General features: G+C 35.2%; 1 protein-coding gene across 3 annotated transcripts in view; it reads right to left on the reverse strand.

The window, feature by feature from the left end:
- The window catches only part of LOC149794533 (uncharacterized), a 45,710-nt gene extending 28,404 nt beyond the window's left edge, over nt 1-17,306 (reverse strand). Inside the window, exons 1-5 of one of the 3 annotated variants that reach the window (XM_089968783.1) lie at nt 17,002-17,306; nt 16,512-16,571; nt 11,503-11,709; nt 4,596-4,755; nt 1,767-1,841 (exon numbers count right to left, since the gene is read on the reverse strand). In XM_089968783.1, coding sequence (XP_089824909.1) covers nt 1,767-1,841; nt 4,596-4,755; nt 11,503-11,709; nt 16,512-16,518 — 449 coding nt within the window. In that variant the 5' untranslated portion in view covers nt 16,519-16,571; nt 17,002-17,306. Of the gene's footprint in view, nt 1-1,766; nt 1,842-4,595; nt 4,756-11,502; nt 11,710-16,511; nt 16,572-16,966 lie in introns of all 3 variants that reach the window. The other 2 variants (XM_089968782.1, XM_089968781.1) reach the window with 2 other exon arrangements.
- Between the last annotated feature and the right edge of the window lie 1,796 nt (nt 17,307-19,102).

The raw sequence follows: 19,102 nt of genomic DNA on the forward strand, positions 1-19,102 counted from the left end.
ACCAGTAAAATAAAGCATTCTTTACGTAATACCTTTTTGTCTCATAAAATTAAAGTAAACATGTTTCATTCGGACATTATTATTATTATTATTATTATTATTATTATTATTATTCAACAACGATAAAGGTTAAAATATGACACGACAAATATTTGGACAAATAATATCACTTTATATCTATATTTTACAAAAATCCAAGACTTGTATGACTATGTCGATTGTGTTTCAATGATATTATTCGCTAAAATATTGCGTCATCTATCTTCCATTCCATTTAAAAACATTATTTTATGGTACTTGGGAAATACACTATTGTATATCACAACGAAAACCTATTCTTACTTACTGATGTCTCTGTATTTAAGCCAGTTATTTAATTCGGATTGTTTGTTAGTTTTTTTTTAATAAATTTTTTATATTTCATTATATGATTCTGTAATGTAACATTATTTTCTACTTGACCTGAATTATTGATTTTGTTGTTGTTGATTCTTTTGGTTTTATTCTGTAAACAACAAATACACGGCTAAAATATTATATATGTGTATGGGTTATTATCATGATCTTTATTAATAGAAAGAAATATGAGTATTTGGGTCTGGATCTAGGTTAATGTGATTCCGCTACAATTTACCTGGTGTACCTGATATTTTCTAGGTTGTATATTATAATTTTAGTAAGAGAGTGCTAATTATAGCTAACATTTGTTTTGTGTAAATATTAAGAACTTTCTATAAGCTTTTTTCTATTAGGTAATGTTTTTTTATAGAAAATGTTAATTGTGACCTGAGATCAAGTCGAATACAATAAAGTCTTGTTACTGGAAAAATATTCGTTCATGCTTAAGATCTAGCAGAATCAATCTTTTATATTTGCTAAGACATTTCACGGCTGGAATGTATTTCTCTGAATTATTCAAATCAAGCGATTATTTCTCTGGAAATATAGAGTGCTCATAAAAATAATAGTCTTGGACAGAAGAACTCACTGAGATTTATAGTGAATTCAAACAAGGCATTATATTACTGTGTTTCAACGAAAGACTGTTGGCAGAATTATTCAGGTTATGACAGGCACATCAACACTTCAGCGTTGGACTTAATTTGGATTTCTACTGAAGTTTATTCAGAACTTTAATTATTAGGATTTGTGTCAGCAATTCTTGGATTATTTTCGGATTCGCAATATTTTAAGTTCCTTTTTCATTTTCACTTTATATTCTAGGGAAATAAATTATTTGTTGAATTCTTTCTAAAGCGTTAGCTAAAGTGTTATTAAATCCAGAAGAAAAAAAAATGAAGTTCATTCGAGAGAATTCCGAGACAAACGAAAATATAGTGCACATAAAATGTAGTTTGTGTCCACAAAAGGTGTAACTTTGTATACGTAAATTATACATTTTGTACACGCATGAGCGTGAATGTATGTATGCGTTCAAATTTTAGTCTGTTATACAATGCAGTGTTTAAACTGGAATTTGATAAATCTTATTACATGAATTCAAACAAGGAAACGATGTTAAGTTTACCCAGTTATTTATTTGAAACAAGCTTCATATTTGTAGAGCTTTGTCATAAACCTGTGCGTTAAGTTTTCTTTGTTTATTAAAATTAGACAACACAAATCATGCATGTGAGACATATGATTTCTCGTCATCATGTTTAATTTTAATAAATGAATACTCAGGATTGCATTCCAGATAATACATTTGTAAATGTTGTCTATTTCGCAATATTTTCGTTACGGGTTGTGGTATTTTTACTTACACGTATGGCCTTGATTCGTACTCCCTCTGTGAGTAATTTGACAATGGTACAGGATCTTCTTTGCGAGGCTGGATTCTAAATAATAATAATAATAATAATAATAATAATAATAAATAATAATAATTTATATGTAAATAAATAATAATGAAGAATTACATTAATTATACATCAGAATTATTTTCAATTAATCTTACGTTATGAGATAAAATCGACTTTTATATTTTCTAGAGTCATTGATACGTTTAACTCATACACATATTTGCCTTAAACAAAATCAACTTTCGTATTTCCTGGAATCCGTGATAACATTCAGTGCACATATGTTTGCCATGAACGCAGAAATGGTCATCTGAACGATCAATATTGAGAGAAACAATTTCAAAAACAATCTTGGTAGAAAATGGATTTTCCATATCTTTATTGAAATATAAATGCGTAAAATGATTCAGGCTGACACATATAATGTAACAAATGCGTAAAATGATTCTAGTTTACACACAGAATGTAATAAATGCGTAAAATGCTTCAAGTTTACATGTAAGATTAGTCCGAGCTTCCTCTGACCCTTGCCACCCCATTTTTAATATTTGGACATTTATGTTGGGGTGTAGGGTCAGAGTCTATTCCCTATCGAAAAGTTGGAATTTGCTGGCACCATTTTGTGTCGGCATGGGGTAGCCGCTTACTAGCCGGCCTAGCTAATTTGAACGACCTTTCATACAATAAAGACGAAATCAATCCAAATAAAAGAGTTTCCTTTTCTTTCATGCTTATACATAATACACATGTAAAGACGTGTGCTAAGAATTATGTAGGTGCTGTGACTAGCCGACTACAAAATCCAAAAACTATCTTTAGCGAGTTCAGCGAAAGAAGTAGGTCATTGCGACAATTATGTACTTTTTAGATGCTAACTTAAGTGATCGAGATGAATAGATATATAACGTTTTTATTACCATACATACAAAAGTATATAGGAAATTGAGCTACATAAAAATATAAAGAATGATCAGTTCATGGATCATAAAATGTATGTTATATCTAATTTTATATCTAATTTCATGACTTGTGTAAACACATACGTCTGAGTTCAGTTAATGTTACTTACTTTTGCTAAATGTAGTACACTCTAAAGAGAAGGTACTATTCAGCGATAATGCAATGACTTTTGCAAGTGGTCACTTGAAATTTCATGCATGTGATGCATTGCCGGCCAGTGGATCTACGCGTCTAACTGTTTCTTGTGTTCTTTGCAAAATTATGATTGGTGCACATATCGAAAATCGATTTTGCTGACATTGCTAGCCTTGATTTTAGCTACTAACACTCATAATGAATATTGTTACAAATAAGGTCAATAACCCCACCCCTTGCTGGTCCGTTTTCCGAAGAATCTGCACAGGCACTATCAAACCCGTGTCTGTTTTAAGAATTACGTCCAAGGAGCAAAACAGAATTTTTTAAATAAATAAATTAAAGCTAATTAGTAGTTTCGTTTTACGCATTTGAAAACTAATCTCTGAATGATCAGCAAATCCACCCAAACCACATATCCCCGCCAGCGGAAGGGTTATAGGATATCAACCAAACTATTCTCTTAATTGAAGTGGGTAAACAACGTCATTACACGCAGATAACGTGTGACCCCTTTGTCACTAAAAGTGCAAGAGCTAATTACTCGAGGTTTTACAAATGCCGTGTTTTCCGTTACTTTTTGCAAATCCCATTGAAATATATGTTGTAAGGGAAGAGAATGTGTTATGCAAAAACGTGACAGATATCAACGTGTGGTACAGAGACGTTGCGAATGGAGCAAGGGGAGCTCTCGTTCTTTTCCAAACCCGAGGATCAGCTTGGCTATTATCTTTAAAAGCAGGCTAGTGTCGTGTACATTGTTTGCTTTACATCTTACGGATTCACCATTCTTTTATTACAGTAGAGTCGATTTTCTTTTGTGTGAAACTGAGAACCACAGTCTAATATTGTCGGACATATTGTTATCTTTACATTGAACGTGTTGGGTACGCCATTCTCATATTATAGTCGAGCGGTCTTGCATTTAGTCGCGAAAGAGAATCCAATAAGGAAATAGTTTCGCTTCTGGAAATAAAACCAGCTCCAAAATACCCGTGTCAATTCTAATAAAGACTGGTGTCCTCTGTAAAACCTATCTACTCGGGTAGAAGGTAACCCTGGACGCGGTGTTACAGATGGCGTAACAAGAACCAAGATGTTCCGAATAGCTATTATGCCAACCAAAATAGCCCAAAATTTGAATCGCCTTCATACAGCAGAGGTGAGGACGTCAGAGTGAAGTCAAGACACATCTAATACCTTTGTGAATATTCTTGCCTAATTATCATAAGGAAGACTCTATTGCCTACTTATAAGTTATCTCAGATAGTAAGAAGCCTAACTCATCAGCTAAGAAAGCTATCTCTCCTAGTAAGAGAGCTGTCTCACCTAGTAAGGAGGCTAGCAAGAAAGTCGTCACACCGCGTTAGAAAGCTATCCCAGCTACTAAAATGCTATCTCACCAAGAAGGCCATTTCGCCAACTAAAATTGTTATCTCAGCAAGTAATAATGCTCTCTCACCGAGTATGAAAGCAATCTCAACCATTACATAAATATCTCACCTAGCAAGAAAGCTGTCTCACCGACTAAGGAAGCTATCTCGCCTACTAAAAAAGCTGTCTCACCTAGTAAGAAAGCTGCCTTAACTAGCAAGAAGGCTATCACACATTGTAATAAATATTCTATAATTGATATTTCTATATTAGAATTCCTTATGCACTAAATCGATAAGAGATATGTATATATATATATACCTGTCCTTGTCTCCATCACTCCGTTTTGCTCGACATACACACACTATAAGTATGATGAGAATAATGATGACAATGGCGGATACAGGGACGACAACCCCAATCAAAACCTTGCTCTCGTTGCTCAGATCATTACTTCCCGGGGCTGGTGTTGATTGTTGTACTAAAAAAGCAGTGTAACACATCCAAAGATAATACGGTCAGTAACACGGGAATGAAATTGATTATTCTTATATTCTTGTAGTTTGTCAAACAATTAAACACATAACCACACACATAAATGTATGCATATATGCATATACAGTTACAACACACTAACCTGTAAAATGCACTTAAGAGACTCCCAAAATCCTGATATTAAGTTCAAACACATAGATAATAATGCAGCTGTTATTAGTTGTTTACATAAAATGAAATAAAAAAAATAAAAAATCAGTCACATCAAGCAGAAATGAACTCAGTTTCAGACATGGTCAAGTCAAGTATAAATTATTACATTATCACGTAATGAAATTTTAAAAAAATTAAGCAAACAAACAAAGCAGTTAAATGAAATATACATTACACTTCCGCTCATTAAGAAAAAGAAAGATTTGTGCAGTAAAGTTTCTCTTTTACTATAGCTCAAGTATACATATGGTAAAAAACATGATAAGATGAAATCTTATGGATGACACAAAGATGATATATATCTATGCACGTGAAAGTCTGCCATTACATTGTATTTCCTCTTGATGTGCCTGATGTCAATATTATAATGCTGCAGTAACAAAGTTTACCTTAATAGTCTCTAATTTTTGTTTTTATCTTGCCGATGAAAGTAAGGGGGTTGTGATCACTAAACAAAATAATCGGAGAAGGAGCTAAATTAATGTAGAATTAAAAGTTATGTAGTGTCAATATCAAAGCAAAACATTCCTTCTCGATCGTGGAAACATTTCTCTGGTGCTTATTTAATTTCTTAGAAACGTAGCATACTAGATGATCTACATCATTTTTGTCTTCTTGAATCAATGCTGCTCCAACCCCAACATCGCTAGCAGCAACAGACAGTTTCAATGATTGACTGAAATTTGAAGCTGTAAGAACTGGTGCACTCTTAAGCATGGCCTTTAGCTTGTCAAAAGCCTCCTAACATATTTCAGACTAATGAAACTTGGTTTTCTTGCTCAATACATTTGTCAAGGGTTCAGCAATTATAGAAAAATTGGAACAGAATTTCCGATAGTATCCAGCCATACCTAAAAATAGCATCAGTTTCTTTTTACAGATAGGCACAGGGAATACTAAGATAGACTTATGTTATCATCGATAGATTTAATTTGCCCATGTCCCACGATACATCCTAGAAATGTTACTAAAGCACGACAAAACTCACATTTATATAAATTAACTGCCAAACGTGCATCAGTGAGTCTGTCAAAGAATTCCGAACGGTCGCTAAATGATCTTTCCAGATGTCATTGTAGATGGTGACATCATCGATGTAAGCATCACAATTATCTAGACTAGAGGTAATCATATTCATTAGACACTGAAAAGTACATGGCGATCCTTTCATCCCAAACAGCATCACTTTATATTGATAAAGTCCATCTGGAGTCGCGAATGCCGAAATTTCCTTTTCTCTTTCCGTCAGTGGAATTTGCCAAAATGCTTTCAGGTCAGATTTGGTGACATACTTTGCATTTCCAATTTTATCAGTGCAGTCATGGATTCGTGGTAATGGAAATGAATCTGTTTTTATTTTTTTGTCACACTGTTCACCTTCTATAATCAGTATACATGTGGAAAGTATTATCTGGTGTCGGAACAAGTGCATGGCGAACTCTAGTCACCTTTACTCGGCTCTGTGAAAAATATCTCCAGCAAATACTGAATTTCTTTTTTCAAACATTCCTGTTTGAGAGGGTTCATCCTGTACGGGTGTTTCACAGGCTGGTATGTACAATTTCACCGTCATGGTAGATTTTATTTGTTCTTGTAGGAACATCTAGAAATAAGTGCTCATATTCAAATAATAACTACGTTAGGTCATTCTTTTCTTGTCGCTACAGATGTAAAAATTTCTGGTCCAGATTATTCATAATTTCTGAAATTCGAAGATTCGTTACTCCAAAATCGACAAAGTCCGATTGCATTGCATCGCTTAAATTCTAAGTGTGCGGAACAGGTACAACTAAATTAATTGCATGATTGACCTGGCTATCTCTCTCAAAATACTGGTACTCCTTTAAATAACGTATATCACAGGAATATTATTATTCTAATTTAACTGATTTATTTTCTTCTTAACTTTGTAAGGGCCGTAATACCTAATCTAAAGAAAATTTTGAAGAATGAGCAAGAGGGACAGAACTCCATCACTAGACCCAAATGTTCTCTCTATCGCATTTCTGTCGAACTATAATTTCACTTTTGACTTGAATTGCTGGATGCCAAATTGATCAGACTGGACAGACTTGGGAAGGCCAAACTGAGTAAAAAAAAACTTTATCAAAGCTTTTACTATTGTTTGAGCTTTAATATTCCTCAAAAGAATTGCCTCTGGGAATCTTGTTGACGCACACATTATGGTCAACAATTATCGGTTACTTGGCTTGGTCTTAGGTAGAGGACCGTCACAGTCTACAATGATTCTGCTAAATGGATCTTCAAATGCAAGAATAGGTTGCGGATGAGCCTTAGGTATCTTCTGATTGGGCTTTCCTACCATTTGACAATTGTGACAAGACATGTAGTATTTACACACATCACTTTTAATTTTCGGCCAATAGAAGTGATTCCAGATTTTGTGAAAAGTCTTATTAATCCCTAAATGACCAGCCAAATGAGTTTCATGGGACGGGCATAAAAAGTTCTTGTCTGTACGATTTTGGAACTGCAAATTGATAGTTTACTGACCACTCTTCAACAGTTGGTACCTCAGGTGGATTCCGTTTTCTGATAAAAATCCCATATTTAGCGAAATAACAAACAAATTCTTCTGTGGCTCCAGTTTCGCTAATGGCCCTTTGAACAAACATGAAATCTCAGGATCTTTTTCCTGTTCGACAACAAGTGATTGTCGTTTTTGACCCTGATTAGAATAAAGATAATGAATAGTTAAAAGAGACTTACTGTGATCATTACACTTTGATTGATCCAAATAAAGAGTAAAAGTGACCTAATCAAAATCCTGACCAATACACGTGTAACCTAACGGAATGCTTTCCTGATCAATATCATTTTCAAGAGTTTTCTTTGGCATTGCTCTTGCAACTTCACACGCTGGGTATAAACCAGGGAATTCGTTTTTAATGGGATCGACTTTCTGATCCAAACAAGGCTTGTCAGTTACAAGTTGATTAACCACAACATTATCGCCAGCTAGGTTATTGCTTAGTAATAAATAAACGCCATCCATGGGTAAAGAAAACATTGTTCCGACTGTCACGTGTCCTGAGACTAATTCTGATAACAAGTTTACAAAATGGAGAGGAACATTAACAAAGCCGCACTCTACTCCCTGAATAAGAACACTCTCATTAGAAGAAGACTTTTCAGAAAAAGGCAAAGTACTTAATAATTAAAGACTCTTAGAAGCTCCCGTTTCCCTTAAAATGTTAATAGGGATAGGACTGGCTGAATCACATATGAGTAATATAGAACCCTTTGACATGACTGGTTCATAATTCTCCATGATAAACTCTGACAGGTTTATTAAACACAACAAATGTATTGCTTGCAATACATGACCATGACCTTGACCTCTTAGAAATAAGAGCATTTGGAATAAGTCTGTCTCGATTCTAATACCTATTTTTCAATTTGTAGCAATCAGAAATAGCATATAACATGTCCTTTCTTCTTGCAATAAGTACACGTAGGAAGAGATAAGGACGTCTGATCAATCTTATCAGAAACTTGATTTCTAAAAGATGTACCAGATTGAGATTTGGAAGGCTTGTAGTAGGCTGAAATACTGTTTTAACAGAAGACTGCTGAGTCGAAGACTTGCTTTCAAAAGGAACGTTATGAGCTAAGGAATACTCGTCAGCAGTACGAGCAGCATTTTCTAAAGGTTTGACATTATGCTCATCAAGATAAGTCTTAACGTCATTATGGACAGCTCTTGAGCTCTTCAATTAATGGGAGTTTTCTTAGATTTTCGTAATCTTGATCAACATTCTTGGCTAAACATCCCCTATCAAATAACTGCTATTTTTCTCTTGCAAATTGGACATGAGTTTGTCCAGCTCATTGTTTTATAGTTCCTGAACTTTTGTCGATAACCCTTTTATATGCATTCCTTAACCAGATCATTATCAGTACTTTGCTGTACTGACGGGATACATAGATGTCTCGGGCTTTGCCAAAAGGTGCACTCTGTAATAGCAGAGTAAAATGTTCTCTTGGCCATTTCGAATTTTCAGCAATTTTTTCAAAATGAGGAAAATATTTATCTACTCCTTTTTTCTCTAGAAGGGACACTAACCTAATATTCTTAGTAACATCAAAACTTGAATTTGTATGCAAAGTGGGTGTGTGTTTTTCACTTGCAAGCTCTAATTCTTTTAATCTAAACTGATATTCCCTTTCTTCCTTATCTCTTTCTAACTCTCTGCAATTCTCTGTATTCCTTTTCTTTTTGCATTTGCATGTGTCTCTCGTCCTCTTTGTCCAAATGCATTTGGTTTTCTTCTTTCTGTAACTGCACTTGTCTCTTTCTTATATATATATATATATATATATATATATATATATATATATATATATATATATATATATATATATATATATATATATATATATATATATATATATATATGAGGGTAGAGTTTTGGCCTACCAGATTGTTATCACACTTTTAAGATATTTACTAAAAACTGACTTTTCACGTTAAACCTTGTTAACGAATTTGGTAAGTTCTGGAAGCAATCTTTTTTTACAACATTTTAGACTTTTCCGTACATGTTTAAAACTTTTTTCTCTCCAGAAAATGCTATTGCGACAAAGGCCAATTCGAAATGCATTTAAAGAAGGATAAGTAAACAAAGTTTTCATTCTTCTTTTAAAATCAGCCTTTGGGAATCTGTAATCAGAGCTTAAAGTTATGTTCATTTATAAGTTGAGAATAATTATATACTTAAATTATTCGTTGGAATTACAAAGTCCTCTTTCACTTTTTGGACTAAATTACATCTTTTGGAGTATTGAGGATTCATTCCAGGACATTCTCGATTATATAATTCTGATCACAACCCTTTTTTTCATCCACAAAAAGAAAAACTGAAATTAGAGATCATTGTGGTGGAGTTTGATGTTGCAAGAATATACCATCGACATTGGGAACATCAACGGAAGCTAAATGTTGTGTACGTGTGTCGGTTCTATTTTAATATATTAAGAGTGACGAGATTGCGTAGGTTCTATAAATAGCTATGATCACATTACTGATAATATTACCAGTAGTAAAGATGTTGACAAGTTTGTGGTTGTCTCTCATTGGACAGATAGGTCAGTTGGGTTCTTAAAAGAATTAAGTAAATTACCACCGGATGGGTTAGGTTATGCGGTGTGGAATATTTGAGAATTTTCACGTAGGAGAAGTAACAAAATGCGTTTACACGCATTATGTTTGTATATAAATACGTGGATCTAGAGAATTTTGGTAAGTCTCATTTCTTATCTGCTTGCTAAGTTGTTGTAACATCAGTCTTTAGACGTATTCAATGTTGTGTTTAGATATTATCTGAGATGAACCATTTGTTTTGAATAGTCATTTGAACTACGAGACTCATCGCACTAAACAATTATTCTGGGACCATTGTGAATTATACACAGGGGTTCGACATCTACATCCGGACTAGTGCATTCGATTATCTGAAATTCATTCGAGACATTTGATTCTGTTGGATTTGAATAGAACGTTTTAGAATTATTTTGGATTCAATTTATAATACTTAAGTTCAACTTATATTTTCATTTTATAACTTAATTAATAATAATAATTAAATTATTTACGTTTTACAAAACTTGTTGGTTTTGTTTCTTTCAGTTACTTAATATATGACCATACATTCGAAACACAGGTGTATATTTCTAGTGTAACACTTTTGTTTGAAATCTGAGAGAAAAAGGCTACTGGCAAAATTAGTTCAAGAAGCCCGAAATATTACTCGTCCAACCTGGGCCACCGAAATTCTATTAGAAGGGTACATATCTATTACTCGTCCTCCCTAGACCACTGAAGTTCTGTTAGAAGAGTACAGATTTATTACTCGTCCACTGGGGACCACTGGAATTCTGTTAGAAGAGTACAGATTTATTCGATAAATATCATGAAGCACAACACAACTGTCTTCACATCTTAATGTTTGCACATTTGAAATAAGTAATTAATCACAATTGCGAAGATAATTTTAGTCGTATGAAAAAGTTTCTAAGTTACTAACAAATAAACTTGTATCCCACTTCCGAGCTGTTCATGCTTTGTGTTGTTGGTGTTAGTGGTACATGTAAGACATTCGTGGCTATATCACGATGAGAAAATGATAGCGTATTCCCAAGGACACATAGAGGCAGCGGACCTGGGATGGCCTTGGCGGGTATCGAACCCGCAACCATTTGATTACGAGTCTGAAGATCTACCAAATGAGCAACCGCAGATCCTTTGCATTTATTCAAAAGTACGTAGATATTTTGGTGCATTTACGGACTGTCGTTATCCGATCAGCGAAGTAAGTTAAGTTCTATTAGGCTGTGACCATTTTGCAATGATGGCAGTATTTGTTCTAAACAAACTAGGTCAATGGCACTTCATATCCGAGTACGTTTTAAACAGTTATTGCTGGAAAAAATGTGCCAAAATGTATTTGAGCATTTTCTAGTGTTATTTAAATTTATAGAATATAGATTCTATACTAACGTTGGCATTTGGGTGCAGAACGGTAACTCCACTGTCCATTGCCCTGGCAGGTAAAGGTGTTATCTCCTGTCAGGTAATACCCCAGGTTTGTCGAGCAAGATACGTTCACAGTAGTTCCAACGGTACGATTGTATGTCGACACAGAAAGATCGCTGAGTGTACTTGCAGTTATAATGTCAGCAGTTCGGTTAGTTAACTTTGGGCACTCTGAAATTAAAACCAGTGCAGACGAAGTTAATAAAATAGATGTATTGGTCGTGATTATGTACATACTTAAGAAGAGACAGAATTTTTTTTAAAAGCAGTTAAATGTGAAGAAGAGTATTCAAGAACAGCAGACAAGAAGAGCAGACAAAAAGAGTAGACAAGAAGAGCAGACAAGAAGAGCAGACAAGAAGAGTAGACAAGAAGAGTAGACAAGAAGAACAGACAAGAGGAGCAGACAAGAAGAGTAGACAAGAAGAGCAGACAAGAAGAGTAGACAAGAAGAGCAGACAAGAAGAGTAGACAAGAAGAGCAGACAAGAAGAGCAGACAAGAAGAGTAGAAGAGCAGACAAGAAGAGCAGACAAGAAGAGTAGACAAGAAGAGTAGAAGAGCAGACAAGAAGAGCAGACAAGAAGAGTAGACAAGAAGAGTAGAAGAGCAGACAAGAAGAGCAGCAGAGAAACATATTGATACTGACGTATGATAGAGTTTAAGGAATGGATAGATCGACTGGATTGGATAAATAGGAAACTAGCGTGGATAACACATACTTAAAAAGAGACAGATTTTTTTTAAAAGCAGTTAAATGTGAAGAAGAGTAGACAAGAAGAGCAGACAAGAAGAACAGACAAGAAGAGTAGACAAGAGGATTAGGCAAGAAGAGTAGATAAGGAGAGCAGACAAGAAGAGCAGAAGAGCAGACAAGAAGAGTAGAAGAGCAGACAAGAAGAGCAGACAAGAAGAGTAGACAAGAAGAGTAGAAGAGCAGACAAGAAGAGCAGACAAGAAGAGTAGACAAGAAGAGTAGAAGAGCAGACAAGAAGAGCAGCAGAGAAACATATTGATACTGACGTATGATAGAGTTTAAGGAATGGATAGATCGACTGGATTGGATAAATAGGAAACTAGCGTGGATAACACATACTTAAAAAGAGACAGATTTTTTTTAAAAGCAGTTAAATGTGAAGAAGAGTAGACAAGAAGAGCAGACAAGAAGAACAGACAAGAAGAGTAGACAAGAGGATTAGGCAAGAAGAGTAGATAAGGAGAGCAGACAAGAAGAGCAGAAGAGCAGACAAGAAGAGTAGACAAGAAGAGTAGACAAGAAGAGTAGACAAGGAGAGTAGACAAGAAGAGCAGACAAGAAGAGTAGACAAGAAGAGTAGACAAGAAGAGCAGACAAGAAGAATAGACAAGAAGAGTAGAAGAGCAGACAAGAAGAGCAGACAAGAAGAGTAGACAAGAAGAGCAGACAAGAAGAGTAGACAAGAAGAGTAGAAGAGCAGACAAGAAGAACAGACAAGAAGAGTAAACAAAAAGAGTAGACAAGAAGAGCAGACAAGAAGAGTAGACAAGAAGAGCAGACAAGAAAAGCAGACAAGAAGAGTAGACAAGAAGAGCAGATAAGAAGAGTAGACAAGAAGAGTAGACAAGAAGAGCAGACGAGAAAAGCAGACAAGAAGAGTAGACAAGAAGAGTAGACAAGAAGAGCAGACAAGAAGAGTAGAAGAGCAGACAAGAAGAGCAGCAGAGAAACATATTGATACTGACGTACGATAGAGTTTAAGGAATGGATAGATCGACTCGATTGGATGAATAGGAAACTAGCGTGGATAACACACTGTTATGGATAACACACTTGTATGGATAGCAAATTGGTATGGATAACACAATGGTATGGATAGCACACTGGTATGGATAACACACTGGCACGGATAACACACTGGTATGGATAGAACATTGACGTGGATGACACCAACTGAATATTCACAGTAGAATTCATAACTAAACACACGCCATGTCAACGGTGAATAGACAATCGACTTCTGTGCAATAAAAGATGAAGGTCTTATTTGTGTTCAGTCGTATGTCATATCATTAGTGAGCAGAATGGCTACATCTGTACAATAAAAGGCACACATCTTTCATATACCATATCATCTGTGAATAGAATGGCTACATTTGTGCAATTAAAGGCACACATCTTTTATATACCATATGATCTGTGAATAGAATGGCTACATCTGTACAATTAAAGGCACACATCTTTAATATACCATATCATCTGTGAATAGAATGGCTACATCTGTACAATAAAAGGCACATATCTTTTATATACCATATCATCTGTGAATAGAACGGCTACATCTGTACAATAAAAGGCACACATATTTTATATACCATATGATCTGTGAATAGAATGGCTACATCTATAAAATAAAAGGCATATATCTTTCATATACCATATAATCTGTGAATAGAATGGCTACATCTGTACAATAAAGGGCACACATATTTCATATACCGTATCATCTGTGAATAGAATGGCTACATCTGTACAATAAAAGGCACACATCGTTTATATACCGTATCATCTGTGAATAGAATGGCTACATCTGTACAATAAAAGGCACACATATCTCATATACCATATCATATGTGAATAGAATGGTTACTTCTATGCAAGAAAACAATGCAATCTTATTCCTGTCCAGTTCTATACCATATCATCTGTGAATAGAATGGCTAATTCTATATAATAAAGGCACACATCTTTCATATTTCATATCATCTGCGAATAGAACGTAATCTTCTGTACAATAAAAGGGACATATCTTATAAATAACTTTTATTTCAAGGGTAAAGAATAGCTATTTTTCCTTTTGGACGTGAGATAAAAATTTATGTTTGTAAGACAAACTAAAACAAGAATGGTTTCACCATCCCAAGAGCAGAATTTGTTCTACACGTAAGTTTAAAAAGAATTATTTTTTTTCACTGTCCCGGTAATGAAAGGCTTAACACAAAATTTAATTACGCGTGTTGTTGCAGACACATGAGTACAGCAGTTCCGTTTTCAAGGACTAGTTCAATTTATCTTCATTAATAATAATAATAATAATAATAATAATAATAATAATAATAATTACAATAACAACATCAACAACAACAACAACAACAACATACATATTAAAGCTATTTATATTTTAATTGTACATGCCTGAAAAGCCGATGTTGTTAAGTTACATTGATAATGCAGCGGAAATGACATCATTTGAACAAAGAACTCGCTATGGTCGACTTTATAGTGTAGTTTGCAATGGGTTAGGAAGCGAACTGGAATCCTGTAGAAATGTAAGAAATATTCAGCGGCTATTGCAACACGTACCGTCAATATGGTCATAGACAGATCGAGAGTGTGGGGGGACATATCTAGGGGTAGAGAAAAAACCTGAAAACGAATGATGACAAAGCGGGGGGGGGGGGGGCGACAAAAACGAGAGATAAAATACATCAGATCCCTATTTTTAAAACCTTCGACATTAATTCTTCATTAAACTTTACTAAATAAACATCCGTTATTTGGTCTTTTGTAAATGGAATATTTGGAACCACTCCCCCTTAAAATGTAACAATTTATCGCCTAACATGATCCGCCTTGTTCTATATGGTATTTACTGCTAGTATTTCTTTATCATAAATATATCAAGTAAAGTCTAGTGAAGATATGTGTTTGCATTTGAAATTTCTGTGTCTTTGAAATGGGAATTAGACGGCTTATTTTTCATCTCTCTCTCTCTCTCTCTCTCTCTCATCGGTCTAAATATTGTAGGGAGTTGGGGTATTATAACATTTCGAAAGATTGGTGATGATTACATCGCTTGTAACGTCCTTGGGAGGAAAGTAGTGAATGACAGTCGGGTCCTTCCGGATCGCTCTTCATAATACTTCCGGCTTTACACTATTCCTCATTTAGAACATTTTAAAATAAGGAAAAACATAAGCCTCATTTTCATTATCACAGTTTGTGCTCGTTTACTGAGAAAAATAAATCAGTCATATTAAGTTCCAATGACCTTGCAATAAATACACTTCAACATCATTGGCTGGTCGGCGTGTTCAAGGATGACGAAATATGCTATTGCAGTCCTTTATGGTGAACAGTCTCGCTCTTCATTCATTTCAACGGCATATTTCAGGGGTTCGTTTGGACCAAACTTTACCGGAGAACGAGCATTTAACAATCACATAGTCTGCAAAAAGCTTGAAAACCTTTCATTGAAGATTTTCTCCATAATTGACCTTTAGACAGAAATCAGCGATAATGGACACAAGCCACTACATACATTGTGACAAAGTCATTTCAAAAAGCTTCCGAGAAATACTATATCTCGTCTTTTTCGGCTACTAACTAAAATCCTTTCTGTATTTTACTATAAGTAGTTTCTCTTATTGTGTTAAGTACTTTTTAGGGTTGGGCTACTAACAGTTTCTAGGTTACGAACCAGAGACAAGTTCCCTCGAGGAGGGAAGAAAACCAATGGTCAGTGATGGTTATATGTGGCCAATCTTATTCAAATCAGATCTATACTAACCTTCAGCCAGGACTGAAACATCTGATTTTAATCAGGCTGATAAGCGGCAATCTAAATGAATGCCATTATATGATCGGGAGAATTGATGGTCTCAAACTTAATTGTCTACTTGTGTAATATTCCAGAGATCCTAAAATGCATCATAGTAAATGAAAGCTGGTTTTCTATCAAAACAATGTATATATTAGTGGGTCATTGCTAAAAATAAACTTCCATTAAAAAAAAAAAAATCTGAAAAGGGGAGACAACAATGTGATATTTTTATGGACCATAAAAAGTGCAGTTATATCATATTCATTCGTGTATTTGTGTGTTTTCTTGAAGGTCAACAATTGGGGTGGGGGTGGGGGTGAATAACCTTATTTTGATCGTAAACGAAAGCAAAAGACAACAAAATGACGCCAATATGATACAAAGTAAAACATACCAGCCATTCTGACTCCAGAGTGTGGATCTTTTCTTCTTTAAGAATGAATCCTAAAATAACCTGAAATAATTAAAAAAATACATACAGCTCATCAAATTACAAGCGCTAATCTAGTTTGTGTGATTGCGAAGAACACAAAACACATCAAATAAATATTTGATGATATCAAAGGCCAAATCAGAAATTACAGAGAGAGAGAGAGAGAGAGAGAGAGAGACAGAGAGTGAATCATCATTTGATTGATTTTTGTTAATGATTTATTGATATGTAGCTTTACGATCAAACCAATTTTTTATCGTAATGCAAACGTTATATCGATTTTTATCTATCATCATACCCGCTTTCCTATTTTTGTTTTCTTTCTATCGATTTATGCATCGATCCATTTGTCTGCTTGATTATCGTACGTATAAAACTGCCTTACTGCCTTACGTAGAACAAACCAACATACCTACCTACACAAAGGTCTCTCACAAGGATTCATACCTACTCAGACTGTATGATACTGTTACAGTTCTTGTTGAATCCAGCGCTGTTCACGACGCCATGATACTGTTATCAATGCTGGTGGATGCCAATTTTGTGAAACCGGTATTGACGTTTAGCTCATCCGTGTTGTCTGCATCAGTGGGCGCTACCGACGCAGAACAGGGTATATCACACTCATAAACAGGTACCTTATTAAAATGGGTAACCTTCGTGCGATCTGCCGAATATTTCTACTTAGTTTGATCTGTGATACGCCAAATAAACGATCTAGTGGTAACTCAAATTAAAATCAACATGCTATTAAAGACGTAGGTATACGATGATTACTGGCTTGTACGGATATGAAAAGAGTGTTGTAGTTGGACAGTCATGCGAGAAGAGCGATTGTAATAACTTACACTGTTTGTGGTCGATGTTCGTTTCGCAAAGGATGTTTTTATTCTTAATGGCGCCTAAATGTGAAGCTAGATCGAATCCTTTCGTCTTTAATATATCGTGTGCTCGCCACCATAGTAAGTGGAGGAAAAGCCAAGGTAAATATATAAAAAATGAGGGGGTAGTTCAATATGAGGAAGGTGTGTGCGTGTGTGTGTGTGTGTGTGTGTGTGTGTGATTTGAATTGTTAGCGTAGTTTTTAACAACAATGCAGTCATATAGCTAAGATGTATGCAGTGTGAGATGTCTAGAACTGGGGCATCATGCCGCAGACATAGCATCATGTCCCACCCAGTGACATTATCCTGACACCAGGCCGACCAGTCCTAACACTAACCTTTTAATGCTGAGCGCCGAGCGAGGCATCTGCTAGTACCATTTTTATAAGTCTTTGATATGAATCGGCCGGGGTTCGAACCCGTAACCTCCCGCATCCGAGGCAGACGTTCTAACCACTAGGCCACCTGAGCGGTCCATGAGGGATGTAGTTCAGATCAGTATTTTATTTGGTTCACGTGAAGATTGTATACTGAGAACGAAACGCCAAAGAAAACAAAATGGCGAGTATTTCATCAGTATTATGACATTTTGAAAGTGATTAAGAACAATTTGCACAAAATCAGCAAAATACAAGATTCTCGTGAACCGACCGATCAAGTTTTTCTAAAGAAGGAGGAAAGGTCTAATTTTGTTTCGAACCAGGACATTTTCTCCCCTTATCTAAAGGTGACTTGTTGTTTTTCAGTTTTTAGAAGACCGGAACGTTTTGTGCAAATAAAGAGGTCCCGCCCCCTCCCCGGACATTAAATGGTATGTCCCTAAATGATACGTACACTGTCTCTTTGATACACCCATGCATTATGCATCTAAGCTCAAAGTTCGATTCAACTTAATTAATAACCCGTGTGAAAAACTTCCCTTGTACGCAAGTAAGGTAGGGTGTTAACATCAGTAGCATGACCGTCATTTTAAATTGAAAGGAACCAGTCATGCATTCAACGCAAATACTAAAGCAGGAACGCATTTTGTATAAAAGGTCTGCGTTGCTATTATATACATCTATTATAAATAGGGGTGTAAACCAAGTTTGGAGAAGCTATTAAGGACAACATGGGTTCATGAACGCTAGTATACGTTGAAGCGCTATGTAGGGAAATAGATGGGAAACCCTCGACAACAAAACAACAAAGCAACAGCAACACAAACATTACCTATGTTACAGAATGTCAGATTATTTAAATCCTTCCTGTTTCATTGGTATGATTCCAGCAGCTTTCGGTACATGCATATGAGAATAAGCTACTAAGTTGAACTTAGTTAATTAGTTTTTTATAACCTACCTTACTAGAATTCCTTTCAAACAGTGCATGGTACAACTTGTCTTTATCTCAATTCATTTATTTCTTCTGCCGTTCGAAGCAGGTAGCTACAGTTGATGAAATTCGTCAAAACCCACTCCATTGACAACTTTAAGAAAATTCTGAATAATAATAATGAATAAGTTTAACACCGTACCGAAATTGATTGAAATAAAACTAGATTTCACTAATGTTGCTGTATGCGTCCCCATTTTATGGTTAATTATAAAAATAGTAACATGCTTTTGATTCGTTCCACTAGAAAGCAGTATCATGCATTCCAAAAACGAAAAAGTAGTATCGTGCTCG

Source organism: Sinohyriopsis cumingii, chromosome 8 (genome assembly GCF_028554795.1).
Source record: "Sinohyriopsis cumingii isolate HCF-2022 chromosome 8, ASM2855479v2, whole genome shotgun sequence".
Lineage (NCBI taxonomy): Eukaryota > Metazoa > Mollusca > Bivalvia > Unionida > Unionidae > Sinohyriopsis > Sinohyriopsis cumingii.